General features: G+C 46.5%; 2 protein-coding genes and 1 long non-coding RNA gene across 4 annotated transcripts in view; 2 read left to right on the top strand and 1 right to left on the bottom strand.

The window, feature by feature from the left end:
* Window positions 1-1,336: 1,336 nt before the first annotated feature.
* Window positions 1,337-20,143, top strand: MRPL2 (mitochondrial ribosomal protein L2). 2 transcript variants are annotated; one of them, XM_063123943.1, is made up of 8 exons: window positions 1,337-1,398; window positions 3,606-3,694; window positions 10,656-10,818; window positions 11,247-11,388; window positions 12,140-12,255; window positions 17,291-17,401; window positions 18,973-19,046; window positions 19,863-20,143. In XM_063123943.1, exons 2-8 carry the CDS (start codon window positions 3,626-3,628, stop codon window positions 20,073-20,075), a joined length of 888 nt encoding a protein of 295 aa, XP_062980013.1. In that variant the 5' UTR covers window positions 1,337-1,398; window positions 3,606-3,625; the 3' UTR covers window positions 20,076-20,143. The 2 variants fall into 2 exon arrangements, with proteins under 2 accessions (XP_062980013.1, XP_062980012.1); XM_063123942.1 differs by lacking the exon at window positions 1,337-1,398 and adding an exon at window positions 3,502-3,519.
* LOC134397361 (uncharacterized) lies at window positions 19,512-23,379 on the bottom strand. Its single transcript, XR_010025359.1, has 2 exons — window positions 23,090-23,379; window positions 19,512-22,440 (listed from the first exon to the last, which is right to left on the bottom strand). It is a non-coding gene; the product is annotated as an uncharacterized LOC134397361 (long non-coding RNA).
* LOC134397360 (cullin-9-like) overlaps window positions 23,359-23,713 on the top strand; it is a 37,060-nt gene continuing 36,705 nt past the window's right edge. The window contains exon 1 of the mRNA XM_063123945.1: window positions 23,359-23,388. The gene's annotated coding sequence lies outside the window, so the exon portion shown is untranslated. The remainder of the gene's footprint in view (window positions 23,389-23,713) is intronic.

The following is a 23,713-nucleotide window of genomic DNA, read 5'->3' as shown; positions in this document are numbered from 1 at the left end:
AAATCCAACATGGCGGCCCCGCCGAAGCAGGCCGCTTCCCAGAATGCACCCGGGCAGATCTGTCCGGCTGAGACGGCTGTGAGGGGGCGGGGTTACTTAGTCAGGTGACAAGACTGAAGCCAAACTCCTCCTTTATCAAGCCTGGCAACTATTCTGTTACTATTACAACAGGCTTTAGAACCGTTTTCTTAGTCTAGACCAGCCTCCACATGTGCTGGACTACATATCTCATCATCCCCAGCCACCGGGGAAGATGGAATATGTAGTCCAGTACCTCTGGAGGGCGCCGGCGTGTGAGACGTTGGTCTGAGGGAAAAGGGGATACCGTTCAACTGAGTTAGCCCTGTCTTGCATTCAGGCGTACGCTTTGTTGGCAAACGGCTCTGCTCCTTGCCCTCAAATAGCCACTCCCCAATTGGCTTACCTCTTTTACCCAAGGCCGATGCAAAACCCTTCAATAAATTGATAGTCTTAAAGTCAAATGCACTGCCTCCCAATACCTGTACTTTGTCAACCATGCTGAAAGCTTGCCTTAAAGTTTCCAGCTTTTCTCTTTCTCTGACAGGGCTCTTGTGCCTCTCGGATGTAGAAATGTAGCAGGTGAATGTTTCCCTGATATAGAGATGGGGAAAGTTTCGCCCCCTGAATCCCTGCCTGCCTGTTAAGCACCTTTAAAGTCACAGGATCTGATTTATGGAGAAAGGAAGAGAAAGTTGGCAACCCAATGCTGCACTTACGTGGGAATAAGCCCCATTGAATTCAATAGGACTTCTTTCCCAGTCGACCTCCAAACGGTTGCGTTGCACATCTTCTGTACGAAGTTAATGCAAAGTTTAGAAGCAAGAGAAGTCATTCGGTTTTCGATTCCGCAGCGAGGGGTCGGGTAGGGCGTAGTTCTGCGTGCTGCGTTGCTAACACATGCCACTGTTTTTGGTATTTTTTTTAATATAAAGGGGTCGTTCCGGCCAAGCTTTTACATATTTAGACAGAAAGAAGCCCTACAACTCCCAGCCTTCCCTAGCCAGACTGGGCAAGGCTTGGAGTTGTAGCCCTTTTTTCCATCTAAACATGCATAGAATTGCGCCCTTAATCAGCCTTTCCCAACCTTGGGTCGCCATGTGGATTCGGACTACAACTCCCATCATTCCCGACTCTAGGCTGTGCTGGAAATTGTAGTCCGCCTCCGCCACCTGGGTTTCCAAGGTTGAAAAAGACTGAACCTTCGAACAGAAAACCCGTTCTTGCTCCTTGATTCCAAGTCCAAACTGGACTGTAAATATAACACGGTGCTTCTTGCTATGCTCCTCCCAGAGGTGTGTGTATGTAGCCGCGCATGCTCGGTGGGTTTAAGGACGCCGAACAGAATGAAGGCATAAGCAGCGTGGGGCCTAATTTAGGGTGAGTTGAACGGTATCCCCTTTTCCGGGAATTTCAACGGACATCCCGACAGGGTGTGCCAAATATATATTTCTATCCCGGGAAGATATTGTTTCTTCAGTTCCCCGCCTGAACTCTGTAGGTAGAGAGAGACCTCTCTGCAAAATCCCCAAGATGCAATCTCCTTGTCCATGATTTCCTGGAATAAATGCCCATTGAATTAGGCGTTTAGCAACGCGGTCCTATGCACGTCTACTCAGAAGTAATCCTATTGAGCTCAGCGAGGCTTACTACCAAGTAAGTGGGCATGGAATCGCAACCTAAACGTCTTCTCTGTGTTTGAGGCTGTTAATCCTGTACCCAATTTCCTGGGAATAAACCCCATTGGCCACAGGGAAAGTTACTTCTGAGTAAATTTAGGGTTGTGTTCTTCATAGGAGGGTACTGTTACTCACCTGCCAGCTATAGCAGGAGGGATATTACTTTGCCACATTCTGCTCCCTTAATGCCAGGGGTTGGGGGGGGGGAACAAGCTTCCCCAACCTGGTGCCCTTGAGAAGTGTTGGACTGCATCTTCCACAATCCCCAGCCAGCGTAGTGATCTGGCACAGCAAGGCTGATCTAACAGTGGCACAACAGCCAAGCACAAGCAAAGGGGAAAATTCTAAACACTTAAGTTGCTTCCTTCTTCTCCCCTGACAGGGGTGTTGCTGCCCCTACAGAATTCCATACAACTTCTGTAAGGCCCACACAGCATGGCCAATGGTCAGGGATTATGGGAATTGTAGGCCAAAACATCTGGAAGGCAGTGCAACCCTATACATGTCTGCTTAGAAGAAAGTCTAAGTGAATTCAATGGTGCTTACTCCCAGATACATGGGTATAATGAGTAAGTCTCTATGGATGCAATCCTATGCATGCTTAGACAGAAAAAGAAGTCCTACAACTCCCAGCACTTGCTGCGAGTTGTAGGACTTCTTTTTCTGTCTAAGAATGCATAGGATTGTGCTCTATGACTTTTTTGTGAACCGCCCAGAGAGCTTCGGCTATTGGGCGGTATAAAAATGTAATGAATAAATAATTTCCCCCACTTTCTCTTTCCCCACCCTCCTGAAAAGCAAGAGACTGCTATGTGACTCAAAGCAAGTCCACGTGTTACAGATAGTCTCTATGGCAGTTTTGCGCTATTATGTACAGTGGAGCGCTTTCTGTGTAGAGCCCTCACAAGTTCTCCAGAAAAGTGAGAATTGTTCTTGTGCTAACTCCAGAAGTAAGATGGAATTCTCTTTCTTTCTCTTGGTAGTGTAGCGGGCCAACCAGGTTGGTCTGAGCAACCTGGTGCCCTCCAGATGTGTTGGGCTATATCTCATCATCCCCAGCCAATGTCAAGAAGGACCCAGGAGGGCTGGGTTTGAATCTCCCTTCAGCCATGATGCTCACTGGCTGACCTTGGGCCAATCACCTTCTCTCACCCTAGTATCTCTTTCATGGTTCTTGTGAGAATAACATGAAATAATCTCCATGAATGTCCCTTGAGTAACCCACCATGGGCTCTTTGGAGAAATGGTGGGATAAAAATGCAACAAATAAATTAAATAATGATTCTGTTTGAGCCCTGTGTAAGAGATTAGCAGCTTTGACAGACTCCCTATGTGGGTAGTCATTAATCCCTAGCTATACTTGCTGTCTCCTTTGATGCCTTTACTACTTCCCTCTCCTCATGTGACAGAGGGTTTCTTCACACAAGTGAAATAAGGCATGCTTGTGACTGGCCACTCACAGAAGTTTGTGGGTTCTTTTGACAATGCCGGAAACCTCCTGCACCTTCCCCTGGTAATTCTCCGGCTATTGGGCGGTATAGAAATGTAATAAATAAATAAATAAATAAATAAATTCTGTTTTTTTTAAAAAAAGAACAACAACACTGTGATATCCTGATTCTGCGAAATATCTCGGGATTTCCTACCATGTACAGGGGAAGTTGTGCTACAAATCATCCACTAGAAAGTGCGCTGTCTCCTTCAGGGCTATGAGCAGTGAGAGGAGGGGAAGTTTTCCATTATAGACCACATGGTCGTCCCTCTCCACCATGTAATGCAGCCCCATTATGATTGCCCAAGAGAAGCAGGAAGCAAAGCCCCGGTAAGGAAACGTGATTTTGCCTTAATGTAAAGAAGCCCGTAATCTATAAACTTGTCATGAATTCCGTTTTCTCCTCTCTGCAACAGGGAGCAAGTATTACTGGGTAATGGCTGTATCAAACTTGATCCGGACCTTTGGGTCCCTGCTGCTGTCTTCAAGCCCTCGCCTCTCACAGGTATGTCAGACTTGTTCTTTCTGGCCAAAGGGATTAGACACATTCATGTGTCCTGAAGAAGCCGGTCTGAAACCAGCCACTTTTGCTTATCTCTTTGGGCAGAGTGCCCAGACTGGGAAGCACGCCAAGAAACAGCAAACACAGCAATTAAAGAAGTAACTAATAAGGTGTATTGGTCACACAGCTGAAACAGAAATACATAGAGCAATTGCTGGTTGCTTACGCAAAACACAAAGGCAGTCCATAAAGCATTCCAGATGTCAGTGAGGGTACGAGAGAGTCACGAAAATCCATAAGCCAGTCCAGATTCCAAAGGGCAGGAGAGAGTCACGAGGTCCAAGAAGTCCAGAGTCCAAAACGATACAACACGGCAGGAACACGGCACGGTCACGGGTACACGGTCCAGAGCTTCTCCCAGGCAAACCAGATAAGCTCTGACAATTTCCTGGTCTGCAGACTGCTATCTAAATACACCAGCTCAGCCTCACAGCTGTTCCTTGTTCAGCTGGCGTTTATTAGCAATCCGCTTAGATCGACGTAACGCCTCCTTCTCTGCCCTTTGCTGTTTGAACGAGGGCACGTGTAACAAGTCTGTTTGCTCCTCTTCTAAGTCTGCACTGGATGAGGCCTCTGCTGGCTGTTGATCAGCCAAGCTGGTACTGGGTCCCGCCTGTGGCTGCTCATCCCCAGAGTCCTCATCCTCAGACAACTCACCATTCCTTACACTACTCCCCTCTCCATAATCCCCTCCTGCCGCCCTAGCTGGGCCTGGCTTGGAAGGGTAGTTAAGGTGAAAGTCCTGCACCAAGAGAGGAGCATGCACATCCCCAGCATTCTCCCAGGAGCGCTCTTCTGGCCCATAACCCAGCCAGTCAATTAAGTACTGCAAACGCCCTTGATGTTTCCGTGAGTCCAAGACTTGTGCCACTTCATACTCCTCCTCCCCATCCACTAACACTGGGACTGGAGGAGCCTTTGACCCAGCATCCGGCCTCACCCCTGCTGCTGGAACCAATAGAGAACGGTGAAACACAGGGTGAATCCGGAAAGTCCGAGGCAGCTGTAAGCGGAACGCCACCGGATTAATCTGTGCTGTTACTAAAAATGGACCCATAAAGCGTGCATCCAACTTCCGGCAGGGTCGATGCCGTGGAAGATTCCGTGTTGATAACCACACCCGGTCACCAACCGTGATTGCCGGCCCCTCCTGCCTCCTCCGATCAGCGCCCACCTTGTAGGCCTCTTTGGCCACCTGCAGCTGCTCCTGCACCATGGATTGCACTGCCTGTAATTCCTGCAACCATTGATCTGCTGCAGGAACCTTGGTAGCGGGCACCACCGCCGGAAACCACCGTGGATGCATACCACTGGTTGCAAAGAACGGTGTCTGCTGCGTTGAGGCGTGCACAGAATTATTATAGGCGAATTCCGCCAAGGGAAGCAACCCCGCCCAATTGTCTTGTTGATAGTTAGAGTAACATCGGAGGTATTGCTCTAACGTGCCATTTGTCCGCTCTGTCTGGCCATCTGTTTGCGGATGAAAGGCTGATGACATATGCGCTTTGATGTCCAAAACCTGCATCACCGCCTTCCAAAAACGTGCCGTAAATTGCGCTCCCCGATCCGAGACAATCCCCTCCGGCAGTCCATGTAACCTGAACACATTGTCCACGAACAATCGAGCAGTCTCCTGGGCGGTTGGTAACCCTGGACACGGGACAAAATGTGCCATCTTTGAAAAAAGATCGACCACTACAAATATAGTGGTGTGTCCCGCAGACAATGGCAAGTCTGTAATAAAGTCCATTGAAATCACCCGCCATGGACCCACAGGAGTAGGCAACGGATGTAGCAAGCCTGCCGGTCGCCCCCTTATGTCCTTTGCCCGATGGCACACCGGACAGCTCTGGACGTACCGAGCCACATCTGCTTGCACCCTCGGCCACCAAAAGTCTCTAGATAGCAGGTGCAAAGTCTTGTATATGCCAAAATGTCCGGCCGGTCGGCTGTCATGGCACAGCTGTAACACTGAGTCCCTACACACCCCTGCTGGCACATACAAACGACCTCGGTGATATAGGAGCCCGTCTCTTATGTGAAACGGTGCCTTGGCCCCTCCTGCTGCCTGTTCCCGCACCAACGCGTCCTGCCCCTGCACCTGGCGAATCTGTTCCCTCAAAGTCGGGGGCACCTGCGCTGCTGCAAAATGTTCGGGTCGCAGGATCGTTGACCGCACCTCCCTCTCCGTCTGCGCTGCATACTCCGGCTTGCGGGACAAGGCATCAGCCTGGCGATTTTGGGCCCGAGGAACATATTTCAACCGAAAGTTGAAACGCCCAAAAAACAAAGCCCAGCGCTTCTGCCTTTGTGTCAGCTTCCGGGCTGTTTGTAGATACTCCAGATTCCGGTGATCGGTTCGAACCTCTACTGGATACTCCGCCCCCTCCAACAGATGACGCCACACCTCGAAGGCCGCCTTTACTGCCAAGAGCTCCTTCTCCCAGATGGTGTAGTTTCTTTCTGGTGGAGTAAGCTGCCTAGAAAAAAACGCACAAGGCAACCACCCACAGTCTGCTGTACTTGCCTGCAGCAGAACTGCACCTACGGCGACATCTGACGCATCCGTCTCCACCACAAACGGTTTACGTGGATCTGGATGCTGCAAAATTGGGGCTGCCGTAAACCGCTGCTTCAGCTGCTCGAAAGCTACCTGTGCTGCCGGTGTCCACCGAAACCCCGTCTTGCCCCTCAGCAACTGGGTGATGGGTTCCGCCAGAGTCGCGAACTCTGGAATAAAGCGCCGGTAAAAATTCGCGAAACCCAAAAAGCGCTGCACCTCCTTTCGAGTCCTAGGAGACTGCCAGGACAGGACCGCTTCGACCTTGGCGTGATCCATCGCCACTCCTTTTGCAGAGATCTTATAACCTAAAAAGTCCACTTCCGTGAGATCGAACGCACATTTGTCTAATTTTGCGTACAACCTGTGCTCACGAAGTCTCTGCAAGACTGCCTTAACATGAGCATCATGCGCCTCCTGATTGGGGGAAAAAATCAAAAAATCATCCAGATAAATAATAACAAAGCGATCCAGGTAGTCCCTGAAAATGTCATTAACAAAATGCTGAAATACGGCTGGGGCGTTGCATAATCCGAACGACATCACCGTATATTCATAGTGCCCATATCTGGTCTGAAAAGCAGTCTTCCACTCGTCCCCTTCCTTGATTCTCACCAAATTATAAGCCCCGCGAAGATCTAATTTGGTAAAAACCTTCGCATGTCGCAGGCGCTCCAAAAGTTCTGGAATTAATGGTAAGGGGTAGCGGTTACGCACTGTGATGCGGTTCAGACCTCTATAATCATTACAGAGACGCAAATCCCCTGTCTTTTTGCGTACAAAGAATACGGGTGCGCCTGCAGGCGACTTAGAAGGGCGAATAAACCCCTTCTGTATGTTGGTCTCCAAAAATTCCCGTAAAACCGCCAACTCTGGTTCTGAAAGGGAATAAATGCGCCCTGCTGGTATAGAGGCCCCTGGTAACAAATCAATGGTGCAGTCATATGGCCTATGCGGTGGAAGCCTATCCGCCTCCTTTTTGTCAAAAACATCCGCAAATTCAGCATACTTTGCTGGAAGATCTGCGGCCGCAGATCTTGGAACCACTGCCACGGCTGCCTGCACCTGCTCTGGCCAACAATGTTCTTGACAATAGGGTGAAGCAAAAAGTACTTCCCGCCGACCCCATGAAATATGGGGATCATGCTGCGTGAGCCATGGCATCCCCAAAACCACTGCAAAATGTGGTACTGCTGCCACATAGAAACGTAGGCGCTCCACATGCCCCTGGATCTCCAGCCTCAACAGAGTGGTCTGGTGTGTAACTGGCCCTGATTTTAAAAGTCGCCCATCAATTGTCTCCACCTGCCTCGGCTCTGCCAGCGGCTCTAGTGTGAAATTGTGTTGGGAAGCAAATGCCCAGTCCATAAAATTGCTGGATGCTCCAGAGTCAACCATAACTCCCACTGCACACCCCTGAGCCTGCTCCTCTGACAACGTTGCTGAGACCAGTAGAGGGTCTTTTCTAGGTTCTGCATGAGGCACACCTGCCTCTGCCCCCAAAATTCCCAGGCTAGCGACCCCTCCTAAGCCTGGGAAGTCCCGTTTCCCGACAAAGACCCCTTCTGTCCTTTGGCAGGGCAGACTCGAGCAAAATGCCCCCCATGTCCACAATATAAGCACACGCCAGCCGCTCTCCTTCGCTGCTTCTCCGCCGCAGAGAGATGTGCTCTTACAGCTCCCAGCTGCATGGGCTCCTCCCCAGTACAGGGCGAGACCACGACTGCAGGTGTTGCTGCTGGCTCCACCACTGGCTGTACTCTCCATCCTGTTGTTCCTTTTTGTGCCAAACGACGAGCTGATAAGCGAGCATCCATCCGGGTGGCCTGTTCGATGAGCAGAGCCAATGATGTAGGCGGTGCTGAGCGTGCCAATTCGTCCAACAGCTCCTCTGCCAGGCCATAACGAAACTGTGACTGAAGTGCACTGTCATTCCAAGTCAGGTCTTGTGCCAGGAGACGAAACTGAGTAGCATATTCAGCCGCTGACCCCTTTCCCTGACGCAACTCCCTTATGCAGTGCTCAGCTGTTTCTGCTTTCACCGGATCTCCCCAGATGGCTGTCATTTCTTTCAGAAACGCATCCAGGTTGTCAAGCAAAGGGCTATCCTGATTGAGATAAGGTGTAACCCATTTGCTTGCAGACCCAGACAATAAGGACACAATAAAAGCTACTTTGTGCCCATCTGTAACAAAATCCTCCGGGCGGACCTTGAAATGCAATTTGCAGTTTGCAAGAAAAGTGTCCAGCATTCCCCTTTCTCCGGAAAACCTCTCTGGCATGGTTGCAAAGCATTTACTCCTACGCGGCAGCGGCGGAGGCTGAGAAGCTGCAGCCGTTGCCTGATTCACTTGCGCTTGGAGCATGGTGATTAATTGCGTGAGCTGGATCACCTGAGTAGCTAACTGCTTCTGCTGCTCCAAAAGGTTTTCCATTCTTATTTTTCTTAACAGAAAAAGTGCTGGTAAAACGTTGGTCAGAGCTTATTCTGTCCTGAAGAAGCCGGTCTGAAACCAGCCACTTTTGCTTATCTCTTTGGGCAGAGTGCCCAGACTGGGAAGCACGCCAAGAAACAGCAAACACAGCAATTAAAGAAGTAACTAATAAGGTGTATTGGTCACACAGCTGAAACAGAAATACATAGAGCAATTGCTGGTTGCTTACGCAAAACACAAAGGCAGTCCATAAAGCATTCCAGATGTCAGTGAGGGTACGAGAGAGTCACGAAAATCCATAAGCCAGTCCAGATTCCAAAGGGCAGGAGAGAGTCACGAGGTCCAAGAAGTCCAGAGTCCAAAACGATACAACACGGCAGGAACACGGCACGGTCACGGGTACACGGTCCAGAGCTTCTCCCAGGCAAACCAGATAAGCTCTGACAATTTCCTGGTCTGCAGACTGCTATCTAAATACACCAGCTCAGCCTCACAGCTGTTCCTTGTTCAGCTGGCGTTTATTAGCAATCCGCTTAGATCGACGTAACGCCTCCTTCTCTGCCCTTTGCTGTTTGAACGAGGGCACGTGTAACAAGTCTGTTTGCTCCTCTTCTAAGTCTGCACTGGATGAGGCCTCTGCTGGCTGTTGATCAGCCAAGCTGGTACTGGGTCCCGCCTGTGGCTGCTCATCCCCAGAGTCCTCATCCTCAGACAACTCACCATTCCTTACATCATGGAGGATAAAGCTGTTTATTTACTGGAGATTCATGTCCCGCCTTTGTAGGACCAATGGTTCTACCCAGGATGGCTATGTCTACTAGTCGGGATGACTCAATGCTATCTCCAGGATCAGAGGCCTTTGAATGCTAGTTGCTGGGGAACAATAGTAGGAGAGAGCTGTAGTCTTTGTGACTTGTTTGTAGCCTTCCCATAGGCATTTGATTGTCCACTGTGGATGCTGGAGAAGCTAGACCAGGAGTCCCTAACCTTTTTGCTTAAGTGGGCACATGTATAATTTTGTGAGAGTGTCCCAGGCCCTCACAAAATGGCTGCCATGGTGGGAGCAGAACTTGCCCTTTCACAAAATGGCTGCCATGGTAGGCATGGCCAAGCATAAAACACCCATTTTCCACAAGGCAAATTAAAAGAAAAGTAATTTGGCCAAGAACCTAAATACAAAGCAGAGATGAGCTCTGAGCTCCCAAACACAAGACTGCTTGTTTGAACCCACAGTTTTCTGCTCATGGACTCATTTTACAGGAGGCAAAGCAAAGAGGCTCAGAGACCTCATCAAGAAACTGAGTATAATGCAGATTTGTGGTCTTAGCCCCAAATGCCAAAACATGTATTTGCTCCCACAAAGCACAACAAAGTACCTATTTTACAGAAGGCAAATTGGTGATGCTCAGAGAAACGCACAACCACAGTCAAGAAAACAAAACAAAAAACTATGCAAAATACACACATGACACACACAAAACAGGCAAAACACACCACATATACACTCACCTGGTACAGATAAAGCACTCCTGCTTGCTTTCCACCCCTTGTAGCCTTCCAGGATGAAAATAAATTATTTTAAAAAGTAAGATAAAAGGATTTGGCAGTGATCAGTGCCAGCCCTTGGCATGCCCACGGCATGTGGGGGCTGACAGGGGTCATTTGAGGAACGTCTGGACTGTAGGGCCCTAGATAGTGGCCCCAGGGTCCAGTCAGTGCCTGTCACAACAGAAGAATGTTTGCATGTCTCTGTCAATAAGTTTGTCATTGCATTTCAAGGCCCCCATCTCTAAAACATAACAGGCAGCAAAAGGTTGTAAGATTATACTTTACATCCACCCTGAATTTAGGAATTAGGACAGAGTTTCCTTTTCAGTACTGTCTACGGTTTGCTTTCTGCCTTTCCTAGATTCCAGCATCTCCCAAGCCCATTTGCCTCGCTAGCCAAATCTGTGCATACCGTGAGTTCAGTGATAGTATTCCGTGGAGTCGCAATCCAATGTGGAAATGCAGGGTAAAGTACACAGTCAGGCCCATTCCCATAAAAAAGACAGGAGGCCGAGATCACACAGGTATGTTTTGAGCTGGGGCCTACCCCACCCCCAGCAGCCTCTCTGGGATTTCTCTCCCAATTATGTTTTTATTTTGGGATTCGTAGCCTCAAATAAGAAAAACACGAGTCAGCCTTTTGAAATACTAATGTGGTGACTTTAAAATAATGGGTGTTTGATAAATATCAATTGTCCCCAAGTAAATATAAATGGTAATTTGGTTTTCTTTTTTGTTTTTGGTTCCATGAAGGGTAGAAGTTTGCTTTTGAAACCTGGAAAACTTTTACATGTGTTTCAGGTTTTGCTTTTAGCCAGCCTAATTTCTGTCAGTTTTCATAGACATTGTGGAACCAGGCAACCTTGTGGAATATTATTTTTTTGTTTATCATTCATTGGACTCTTATATTTCAAATGTAATATATGACCATAAGTGCTGTGTCCACTACAAGGTCGTATCCGTGTCCATGGAATTGGAGGAGGGCATAAGCAAAATTACCGCCTGATTGATTTCCGAAGACTGAACCACCCAGAAGGAGAACAGTCCAGCCCGTTTGAAGAGAAAGTGGTTGAGGTCCGGTATGATCCATGCAGGTAAGTGGTAGCCAAATTTGGTTTGAGGAGCCTGTTATATTAGTATTCCAACTTAATTCTCTGAGTGCTGTTGCTTATGTAGCCAAAATGACAACCACCTTGGAAATAACAGCAGACTCTGTGTAGCCCTAAGATTTGCACAAGCACAAAAACTCTTTAGGAAAAACAAACCCTGGGGAGGGGCAACACACACACACCCCATAGCCCAGTGAGGACTGAGCATGTTCAGTGCCCATAGAATGCTGACTTACACCTGAGAGGAAAAAAAAATCTGAAAACTGGATAGGAGGGGAAGTGAGATGGATTGAATGGAAAAGGTGGATGGAGGAAGAGATACATAGATATTAAAAAAAAGGTAGCAAGAACCCTCTCATTGTCTGGACAAGTCATTTCCTAGTTCACACTGAGGAGCTATTTTTAAATGTCCCCAGGTATGAAGTGCGAGCTGCCCATAGAAATCAGTGGATAAGTCCAAGATTTTAATGTAGCTGGGATTGGGCACCACTGTGTTCCCCACAAACACAACCCTGCCCCCCAAAATAGCCCAGTGAAGACTGAGCCTGCTTGGTTGACATGGAATGCTGATTGCTGTGGGTGAGATGGGATAGAATGGAATAATGGAAACTCCACAAGGCAACATTTTTTGGCAGAGCACCACTTGTACAAACTGTTTCTCTCTTTGACCATTGGTTGGGAGGCTAGTGGGGTGAACTGACTGTCCCTTATTGGTTTCTCTTCTTGTCCCTGGCAGATCAGCTGACATAGCTATGGTGGCTGGAGGGAAGCGAAAACGCTGGATCATTGCGACAGAAAACATGGAGAAAGGTGACATTATTAAAACCTCAGGACAAATAGGCAGGATGGCAGGTAAGTGCCTCACTGGCCACTGAGCAGGGACTGGACTCATTCAGGATGGACCCCCACCCCTATTTTCTTCTGAGATGTTGCAGAGATGGTCACAATTTCAACATGGCATCCCTGAGTTTAGAGCAAAGGACATTTCCTCTTGAGAAGGCTCTAGACTAAAGACAGGCTTTCAGCATCATACTCAAGGACTTGGTTTAGACATCATGATAACCCACAATGGGTTAAATAAGCCATGATGGCTTATTTAACCCATCGTGGGTTATTGTGTCATGTGGCTGTCACGGTGGGTTATTTTGGTTGCTTACAGAGTCGATTGGCAAAAGCAGGCAAAAGCGTTTCCGCTTTTGTGGAAAAGCGGAAAAACCTTCTCCAGGATAGATTATATTTTTGTTTCAAAAGACTTAGCAACAAAGGTTTGTAGCATATGATTAGGGGTAATCAAAATAACTGACCATGCATTGGTAAGCTTGGATATTAAAGTAAAAAGAGACTATAGGGAAGCGAATAGATGGAAGTTAAATACCAGAATATTAAAATATGAAAATGTGGTAGATAAAATGCAGATAGAATTGCTGGAAATATGGGAAATTAATGAGAATGGGGAATGTTCCCCATCAGCATTGTGGGATACAATGAAGGCAGTGGCTAGGGGGATTTGTATTAGAGAAATGTGTAATTTAAAGAGGCAACAAGAGGGTATACAGAGAAATTTAGAGGATGGAATTAAGAAGCTTGAAAGAGAGTATTTGCTAAGTAGAAATAAACAAATCCTGATAAGCAAAAAAGAAAGAATTAGAAAATAGGAATTTAGAAGAAGTACAGAAGAATTTGATTTATATGAAAAGAGAGTATTTTGAGAATAGTAATAAAAATTCAGAGGTGTTGGCGAGGATCACACAAAAGGAAAAGTCAAAGAATTTGACAGGGATAGTTAAAGATAAATTAGGAAACTCCGGTCAGATTAAATAAGATTAATAAGCAGCTTTCAGCAGATTGTTGGAGGGGTTGTGGTGAAAAAGGAACGTATTTACATATGTGGTGGGATTGTAAACATGTGCAAAAGTTGTGGAAGATGGTGTTCTTTGAGATTGAGCAGATTGTGGGATTTAAAGTAGAGGTTACACCAAGGATTGCATTACTCTCACTGCAAGAAGAACTTAAATGTAATAAAGAAACGAAAGAACTGATAACTAACCTGCTGACAGCTGCGAGGCTGATGGTAGCTAGGAACTGGAAGATGCAAGGAGACTATTGTATTGAAGAATGGTATAAAGAAGTGTGGGACATTGCTATAAATGATAAATTGACATGTAATATTAAAATGAAAAGAGGCATAGTAAAAACGAACGATTTTGAGGGTATATGGAAAAAGTTCCTAGAGTTTGTGTTCCTTAAAGGAAGTGGGAAACCACCAACAGATGAAACTATGAGTTTTTGGAAACAGGAATGAGATCCCGAGGTGGGGGGAGCACTGTTATGTTTAGTACAAATATGTTTAACAGGTTAAATTTGAACATACGATATTAAGGCAATTTTATGTTTATGTATTAAGTGATTTTATTTGTTGTTTTTGTTGTTGTTGTATAATTCAAAAAAATTAAATAATAATAAAAAAAGATAAATTAGGAAAGCTATGCAGTATTAGGAAAGGGAAAATAAAGATTTTTCAAGAATTTTACCAAGAACTATATAAACAAAAGGACACACTGAAGACAAAGATGGAGAGCTATATAGATAAACATGTAAAGAAGGGTCTGATAGAGGAAGATAAAGATTTAATGGAAAGATATATTTCTCAAAGTGAAATAGAAGAAGCTATAGATAAATTGAAAGGGGGTAAATCCCCCGGTATAGATGGACTGGGATCGGAGTATTACAAAACGTTTAAAAAAATGTTAGTACTGAAATTAATGAAACTGTATAATGGGATAATAGAAGGAGATGATACCACCATCGTGGGAACAATCATTTATCATATTAATTCCAAAGCCGGATAAGGACTTCACAGTCCCAGACTCTTACAGACCTATTTCATTAATAAATCAGGATGCCAAAATTTTATCAGCTATAATGGCGAGGCGGATGAACACATTTATAAGTAAGTATATTGGGGAGGATCAGTGTGGTTTTATAGCAGGAAGACAAATGCACAATTTAGTTGGAAGAGCTTTAAATATAGTACAGGAGATAAAAAAGACAAAGATAAAAGCAGGAATAATAGTTTTGGATATATTTAAAGCATTTGATTATGTGAGTTGACTAGCACTAAAGATGATAATAGAAAAGATGGGATTTGGAGAAAGATTTAAAGGCTTAATTGGACAATTATACTCACAAAATTCAGCTTCAGTAGTGATAAATGATGGAGTTACAGAAAAGATACAACTGGCCCGAGGAACAAGACAAGGATGCCCGCTCTCACCGGTCTTATTTGTATTGAATCAGAGAATCATAGAATAGCAGAGTTGGAAGGGGCCTACAAGGCCATCGAGTCCAACCCCCTGCTCAATGTAGGAATCCACCCTAAAGCATCCCCAACAGATGCTTGTCCAGCTGCCTCTTGAAAGCCTCTAATGTGGGAGAGCCCACAACCTCCCTAGGTAACTGATTCTATTGTCGCACTGCTCTAACAGACAGGAAGTTTTTCCTGATGTCCAGCTGGAATCTGGCTTCCTTTAACTTGAGCCCATTATTCCGTGTCCTGCACTCTGGGAGGATCGAGAAGAGATCCTGGCCCTCCTCTGTGTGTGACAACCTTTTAAGTATTTGAGGAGTGCTATCATGTCTCCCCTCAATCTTCTCTTCTCCAGGCTAAACATGCCCAGTTCTTTCAATCTCTCTTCATAGGGCTTTGTTTCCAGACCCCTGATCATCCTGGTTGCCTTCCTCTAAACACGCTCCAGCTTGTCTGCGTCCTGCTTGAATTGTGGAGCCCAGAACTGGACGCAGAATTGGTCATAGAACTATTGGCGAACGTGATAAGAGATGATAACAACATTGAGGGAGTAGGATGCTTCAAAAAAATAAAAATCAATATGTTTGCAGATGATACATTGTTGACAATTAAGAATCCATTGGAGAAAATGGAAAGAATAAAATATCATCTGAGGGAGTTTGAGGAAGTGACTGGATTAAGAATAAATTGGACAAAATCAAAAGCGTTTCCGCCGCTGCTCTTCTCAATCCTATATGGCTCGCAGCCCAACCACACCCTAACCCTTCCCCCAGCAGTGCATTCTGCAGCCTCCCCACATGTCAAATACCGTCTCGGTCAGTTGGCAGCAGCTGCACAGGGTTGTCATTTTGCCTTGTGTGCATCCTTGCTGGGGGGGTGCTGTGCATGCAGTTTTGTCCTGCTCCTGCAAACTTCCATGGAGTTATAGCCACCAACCCCTTTTGGGTGAAAAGGTATTTTCGCTCACTTGGCTTTGTCAGTGCGCAGGGTTTTCAATGAATCCCATGCACACCCCTGCTCGGGGAGGCTGTGAATTAAGTTTGGTCCTGTTCATGAAAACCTCAAAGGGTTATCAGCGCCACCCCCTTTTTTGGTGCACCCGGCACATAATTGCACAGGGTTTTGATGGCACATCGGCTGCTTCCTGACTAGGGGAGGCTGTGTATGAAGTTTGGTCCCAATCCTGCATACTTCCAGTGCTTTACAGCCACCACCCCTTGTCGGGGTGAGGTTGGAAGCGCTGAATTAACCTCTCCCCTCTTATTGGAATATTGTGGAAGGCTTAAAGAGGCTGCTGCAATGTTGTCAATGGGTGAAACAGTACCACTGCTTAGGCAGGAGGACTGCAGCAAGGTGGGGAAGGGATAACTCAGATTATGCACAATAGCTTAATAAACTACACACACTGGCTTGTTTGTATGGTCGTGGGGGGTGATAATAGTGGCTAATTTTCAAAATAACCCAGTGTGAGTAGCTTGGCTTAAAGTGATGTCTGAAAATAGCCAAGGTTGAACTGCTGAGTCCCATGGGAGCCCCCTTGAAAGGTCAGTAGGAGAAGTTCCTGAGTTCAACTCTACCCTCTCCCTCTTTTTCTGAGGCTCAAGGATATAGACCAGGGAAGGTCAAATTTTTGTCAACTGTGAACCTGCTCAGTGGCAGCCCGAGCAGAGACAGCAGTGTCTGATTAGGACAGCCCATCTGAGCCCAAAACAGACATACGTCTCTCAAGGACTGATTGCATGTTTTTCAGCTTTGCTTTGCCCCTCTGCTTGACGCATCATCATCATCACCATCGGTATTATTAGTATTATCATTATCATGCGTTTGTGTGATTTATATCCTGCCCAGGGTGTCTAACAACCCATATAAAAAAGTTCCACATATAAACACCATCAAAAGCATAACACTCAAATTACAAATGTAATAAAATACAGTAAAACTAGCGTGTGCATCTGCTCTGACTATAGGGTGGATGTTGCAATTCCCACCTCCCATGCTTTAGGCAGGCTTATTTTAAACTAATATTTTTCTAGCTTTATTCATGCAAGAGTTTATTCACCCATCCCCAATAGCCAGTCATGCTTTAAACTCTTTGGGTGGGTGGGAGTGGCTTCCTGATTGCCACAAGAGCCACCCAATCATGCTTCCAAGGACTGGAGCGTATTACTCTGACCTCACACCATTTGCATCGTCTGCTTGCTCATTTCGAAGCTCGCTTTAGTGCTGGCGTTAGCTGTCAGGGTAACAAATGGCCTGGGTCCAGATTACTTCCGAGACTGTCTCCTTCCACACGAGTCTACCCACCAGTTAAGGTTGGCAGCTGGAGCTCTGCTTTTGCTCCTGCCCTTTTGCGTGATTCGATGAGTGGGTTTCTGAGATGGGCCCTTTTTGGTGGTGGCACCAAGACCCTTTTTGACATTTGTCCATCTGCTCTAAAAAGGGCACAGTGTGCCCCTCCCCCCACCACACATCAGACTCGCCCTTCAAGATCTGTATGTGCTCTGGATATGTTCAACTTGGTGTTTCCATGCCTTTGCTGCTTTGGTTGTTAACACGGTGGTGGGTCTTTTTGTCTTTCAGTCTTGGCTAATGAAGGAGATGCATATCCTGTTGGGGCTCTACCGATAGGGACCCTAATAAACAACTTGGAAAGCCATCCTGGGAAAGGAGCACAGTATATCCGAGCAGCAGGTCAGCATCCAAGGGTCACTTAACAGTTGCCCTTTTGCGTACTTTTACAATTCACAGACCGAATACTAAAACTGTTAGGAAAAGAATGACTTGCCTTCTGCTTTTACCCCTTTATGTTTAAGGAGAGAGTGCTGATTATAAACTGCCTTGGGGACTGTAAATTTTATCCAATTAATTCCAGATTAGCAAAGTATTCTAACACATTTCCATACATGTGTTGAGAATGGGGAAGAGACACCCTTGCTCACATTCCCCAGCAATTGGTGCCTCTGATCCTGGAGGTGACAAAGAACCACCGTGTGTAGTAGCCACTGAAAGATTTATTCTCCATGAATTTGTCTAATCTTATAAAGCCATCTAAATTGGTGGCCACAACCACATCTTGTAGCAGTGAATTCCATAATGGAACTATCCTCTGTGTGACGAAGGAACCCTCATCCTTTTTTTAAAAAAAAAATAAAGCCCCCACCTCCATGTTATACTCTTTTTTTTTGTTGGGAGATGTGCTCTAGCTCCCTGATCAATTCAGTTACCCGTTTCTACGCCTTTTACAGCTCTACAATATCCTTCCGAATTTGGGCAAGGGACAGAGACCAGCAGCTAGGTCCCCTTAAGACAGGGATGTTGAACCTCCAGCCCATGGGCCAAGTTTGGCCTACCTGGAGCTGTAATCCCTCTGGATTTCCCCATATGGTCATGCCCCTTTCCCTTGAATGCTGATAGATTGGTGCCTTCCTAGATCTTGTAGTTATGTTCCCTGATATTCTAGAACAGCCTTCCTCAACCTGGGATGCTCCAGATGTGTTGGACTACAACTCCCAGAATGCCCCAGCTAGTTCTGGCTGGGGCATTCTGGGAGATGCAGTCCAACACATCTGGAGCGCCCCAGGTTGAGGAAGGCTGTTCTAGAAGGTTGTAATAGCAGTAAGAACTTTAAGGTAAAATATGTCAATATTTTTATATATTTTGTTTCTGGGATGTGGCTTCTGAGAGCTTCTCCAAAATTGAATTTGGCCCTTGGACTGTAAGAGCTCCCTGTCTTAAGAAATGGTAGGAGAACCACAAATTTGCTTCTGCTATCATCTCTGGCCAAAACTTTACTAGTCTTTGACTTGGGAAGCACTAAAACTGTGAATTCGTCATTTCATGTAGCAAGGCATCTTTCTAGCCAGCATGGCCTTTCTGGGCGGGGATGATGGGAGTCGTGGGCCTACACATCTGGAGGGCACCAGACCAACTCAGAGGCTGCAGTAAAGGCATAAATGAACCTGTTCCGTTTATGTCGCACAAGAGGTGATGGTGCTGATCCTTTCCATGAAATGTTGCTAGGCTCCTTAGCTCTGCTCCAGGGGGAGAAGATGGATTCTAGAAGGCTGGCAGGAGTGTGCAATTGGTGCAGTAGTCAATAGGCCCATTTTACAGGCCAGGCAATGTGCTGACAATGGCTCCTGGCTTCAAGTGTGTACTCGAACCGCTTGGAAAGGGAGCCACGGGGAAGTAGCTGGGTCCTTCCTTGATTCAAAGCATGTTGTAACTCAGCTGATGACACTATGTCTTTGCATGCTGTCCAGGCACCTGTGGCGTGTTACTAAGGAAAGTGAACAAAACAGCCATAATACAGTTGCCCTCCAAGAGGCAAATGCAGGTAAGCATTTTAGTCTTTTACGGAGCCTCAGCGGAGGGTGGGATGCCGAAGCCTGTCTCAGCAGATGGCACCGGCGAACTGACTTGGGCCATGCCTGCGTGGGCAGCCTTCCCCAACGTGGCTGCCTTCCCTAGATGTTGAAATCCAAAATATCTGGGAATCTAATTTCTGCCCACCCTGGGTGTCTACAACAGTGAACTTAGATGGACCCAGTGGTCTGACTCCGCATAAAGCAGCTTCCTATTATTTATTTATTACATTTCTATACCGCCCAATAGCTGGAGCTCTCTGGGCGGTTCACATTTTGCATTCCTCCATGCCCGACACACAAGCTATTACCGGTGTGTTGCCTCTAGTCATGACCTGCAGCTAGAAGAAAGGAGCCACTTGGAGGGAGCAGGAATTCTGTGTCTTGCATGGACTTGTTTTATAATGAACTCTGATGCTTAGTCACAGAAGCAGGCATATGTAGGTATTTGTTTATTTATGTTTATACTTGTAACCTGCTTTTTGCAACATGGCTTCTTGGCAGCTTGTAGTAAAAACACAATACAAAAATAAATTAGCAGGTGAAATATAATAACAATAATAAATATAGCAGGTTAAAAGGAGGTTAGATTAAAGAAAAAGACAGTGGACCCAGACCCATAAGAAAAAACTCAGATAAAAACAGCAGATGGCACGTAAAAAGATCCAGTTGTTGTTAAAAGCTATCGAAGACACGGGAGGACAAGGTGAACATTTGCCAGGTTCCTCTAAAAAATCATGTGAAAATGTCTGCAATATCCTGCTTCATGGCCTTCCTCACTTTTTCAGGTTCTGGAAACTTGCATGTGTACAGTGGGACGAGTTTCCAATGTCGACCACAACAAACGGATCATTGGGAAAGCTGGCCGGAACCGGTGGTTAGGAAAGCGGCCCAGAAGCGGCCTGTGGCAGCGCAAAGGGGGGTGGGCGGGACGCAAGATCAGACCCCTCCCACCCATGAAAAGCTACGTGAACCTGCCAACGCCATCTTCCCGCAACTGATGTTTGGGCCCCTCCTATCTGTGGGTGTCCAGGATTTCTTGAATAAAAGCCTAACTGTCTGGCCTGCACACAGCTAAGCCATCCTTTCCCAACCCTGTTGCTCAGCTTATGGGAGTTGTCTAATGCACCTGGAGGATGGCAGGTTAGGGAAGCTGAACATGGGATGTGCTTTATAGAAGAGCTAAATCCCACAGGAGAGAACTGCTCATTCTGGCATGGGCTTGGCACACTTACAGCCCAGTCCTGTACAAAGTTAGGAGTCTACACCCATTTAAATCAGCATGCTTAGATACACCTCTCTATAGCAAGTATGGGCAACAGATGTTTTGGTCTACAACTCCCATCAGCCCCAGCCAATAGTGAGGGATCATGGGAATTGTAGGCCCAAAAAATCTGGAGGGGGCCACAAATTGCCCACCCCTGATCAACAGAATCAGTTTGTTAGGGTGCAACCCTATGCATGTTTAGACAGAAAAAAAGTCCTAAAACTGCCAGCATTCCCCAGCCATTTGTAGGACTTTTTTCTGTCTAAATATGCATAGTATTACACTCATTAATATTTACTTTTATCTGGTGACTAGCTGTAGTTTCAGGAGAGTTCAAACTCAGACCTTACATTTCCAGTTTGGTTACTGGGCATGTCTCTGTATTAACTGACTTTGAGGTGTTAATCCATTCCGGATTTTAGGACACAATCAGACTCCTGCTTGCTTCTACAGGGGGAAAAAAAAGCCTTTTGTAAATGACTTGAAAGAATAAAGGTTCCTCTTATCTTGCCCATTTCAGAAAACCAAGATCTCTTATGATATGGTCTCCTGTAGTTACCTCCCAATGAAACAAATTACAAGATGACCCAATTTTACAAAGAAAATGTGTTCTGTTTTGAAGAACGGCTCCATTGAAGGTCACATGATCAAAATTTTGCTTGGGCAATGGGACCTCCCTTTCTTCTCCTCTTCCGCCATTCACCCATTTTCCAATCTGGGACTCTGAGGAGGAGGAGGTCCCACAATGCTCCCCCTGTAATGTTCCTCTGGAGCATTGTGGGAAATCAAACTGATGGTTAGACCCAACCAGCCAGCACTGCTGCTATTCTTTTGTTTGCTGCCACTGCCTAGTAAGGCCACGGTTGGAAGAGAGAGCCTACCAGAGAGCAATTGAATCCAGGACCTTGAACCTGGAGCCGGCCCTGCTCCACAAGTGGTTCCAACAAGGATAGAAGTTGAAATGTTATGAGCTAATCAGAGGTAGCATTGACACAATGACATCACAATAACATCAACAACTGGGAGCATTCTAACCAATCAAGATGTTCAAGGGAACGAATATGATCCAGTGTACTGAGTGTTGGACAGACTCAAGTTTGGAACTCAAGCACACATGTTTTGTGGCTTTGAGAGAGTTTTCCATAGGCTGTTTTTCTGTTTGTGGAAACAGGACTCACGGTGGCAGTGTCTCAGGTTTGCAGTGAGACTGATTTGGAGAAGGCCATGCCATCACTCAAGTCTCTCAAAGTGGGCGGAGGCAGTGAAAGTTCCAGGATGGGAGCAATGTTTGAATTATTGAGGTGCAGAGGATTCCTTCCCCACTTATTTATTTACAATATTTATATACCGTTCCATATCTAATATTGATTCCGGAGCGGTGCACATAGGAATAAACAATAAAAAGAAAGGTTAAGAAAGCAAATTAAAATAGTTCAATTTAAAACAAAGGACAAGTAAAAACAGTGGCTAGTCTGTTGAGTTAAGGCTTCTCGAAATAGAGTTGTTTTCAGGAGGCACTGGAAGCAGCCTAGCGTTGGTACCTGCCTGACCTCCAGGGGTAGGGAGTCCAAAGAGAAGGGGCCACCACACTAAAGGCTTTTCTCCTGGTGGATTCCAAATGAGCCATAGGTCCATGTGGAACCACCAGGAGCATTCCCTCCAATAACCTCAGTGACCAGGCAGGGGAGGAGCTTTCTCAGGTATCCAGGTCCCAAGTTGTTTAGGTCTTTGTACACTAGTACCCAAACCTTAAATCTGGCCTGGTAGCCAATATGTAGCCAGTGCAAGAAGGCAGTCCAGGCTTGATTTGGTTAAAATTGGGGGTGGGGAAAAGCTTTCTGATTTCATAATTCCCCTACTGCTTCCATTCACATTGCAAGCACTGATCCTGAGTGGGATGGAGTCTGCCTCCCTGCCAAATGAGGTGTGGGAAGTTCCAGGAAGGGGCAAGATCTTGCCCAGCAGATTCTTCTTCCTCTGTTCTTCATAGTTCCTGACTCATAAGAGCAGGTAGGTATCCATGTGGCCTGGCACAAAGATCTCTGTCCACAGCATATGCGGTTGATTCTCTAAGTTGGGCTTGAAGGTAGAAAGGAGCCCTGTAAGGTTAAAAAAATATTGCCTTAGGATTAAACAGGTGATTGCTGATCATGTTAGGAAACACTATTATGGCAATTTTAAAATTTTAGCACATAATTCAGACAGATCACAACACTGAACCAAAAAGGACAGTGGTGCAATACCTTTATTGGCTGCAATCCTATCCCTGTTTACCTGGGAGTAAGCCCTATGGAATCTAACCAGACTTAAGTTCTAAGCAGCCATGTATAGGATTCCGTTATTAGTCTCTCCTAGATGTGAATCGATTTGGGGATGTCGAGGCTGTTGGGTTGAACGATGTCTGTTCCCCATATTTTGAAAATACATCTTTCAGTAGTAATATGTGCAGTCGTATACATGATTACTCGAAAGTAAGTCGCACCTTGCTCAATGGGGCCTTTTCTCTATAAATGCAGCGTTCTCCAACCTGGCACCCTGCAGACGTGTTGCAAGTAAAGTGCATTTTCACCGGTGTTCACACAAACATGCATATATATCTTTGCCCACACAAGCTAATTTATATGATTAATTATTTTTTTAAAAAATAATGCTTAATCAAAAATAGGAAACAGAAAAGGGGATTTTTAAGGCTGCACTCCTATGCCCATTTACCAAGGAGTAAGCCCCATTGAGCTCAACGGGACTTACTTCCAAGTAGACAGGTATTATTAGATTGCGCTGCGGTTCTGGCAGGGAGGGCGCCTTCCAGCCGTTCCTGGAGGTCAGGGCGACGCCGCAGCCAACCAGCCCGCACTTCGGAAGCTGCTCTCTGTCTCGTGAGGGGCCCTTTACTACGTCAGAACGGGGGGGAGGGGGTTAACGCGGCAAAGGAGCATGCGCAGAAAGCGCGGAAGAGATGAGGGGAGCGGCTGGGCTGGAAAAATAAGGGACGTTGCCAGCAAAGCTTGCCGAGCGTTTTTTGGTGAGGCTTGGGGGCCGCGAGTAAGGTAGGCCTGAGGCCGGGCGCTCCGTTGTTCTGCGCATTCCGACGAGACGAAATCCGTGTTCGGGTCGGGGCGCGCGCCGTCCGCCTTAGCTCCGCGAAGGCTCCGCCCCTTTAGGCCCCCCGTCGTCTCTGACAGCTGCCCGTTAGTGGGCGGGGCGCTGAGGGGCGCGTGGAGGGAACGGTGACCTGTAGGCCGCGGGCCTGTATGAGGTGGCCCAGGCGGGCCTGTAGTAGCACCACAAAGTCCACCTGTGGAGCCTTAGGATACCCCAAGGCCTTTCATACCAGGGGTGGGCAACTTATGACCCTCCAGATGTTTTGGCCTA

The sequence above is a fragment of the Elgaria multicarinata genome, chromosome 4 (assembly GCF_023053635.1).
Source record: "Elgaria multicarinata webbii isolate HBS135686 ecotype San Diego chromosome 4, rElgMul1.1.pri, whole genome shotgun sequence".
NCBI lineage: Eukaryota > Metazoa > Chordata > Lepidosauria > Squamata > Anguidae > Elgaria > Elgaria multicarinata.
The sequence above is the reverse complement of the archived record's forward strand: the minus strand, read 5'-3'. Positions and strand labels throughout refer to the sequence as shown.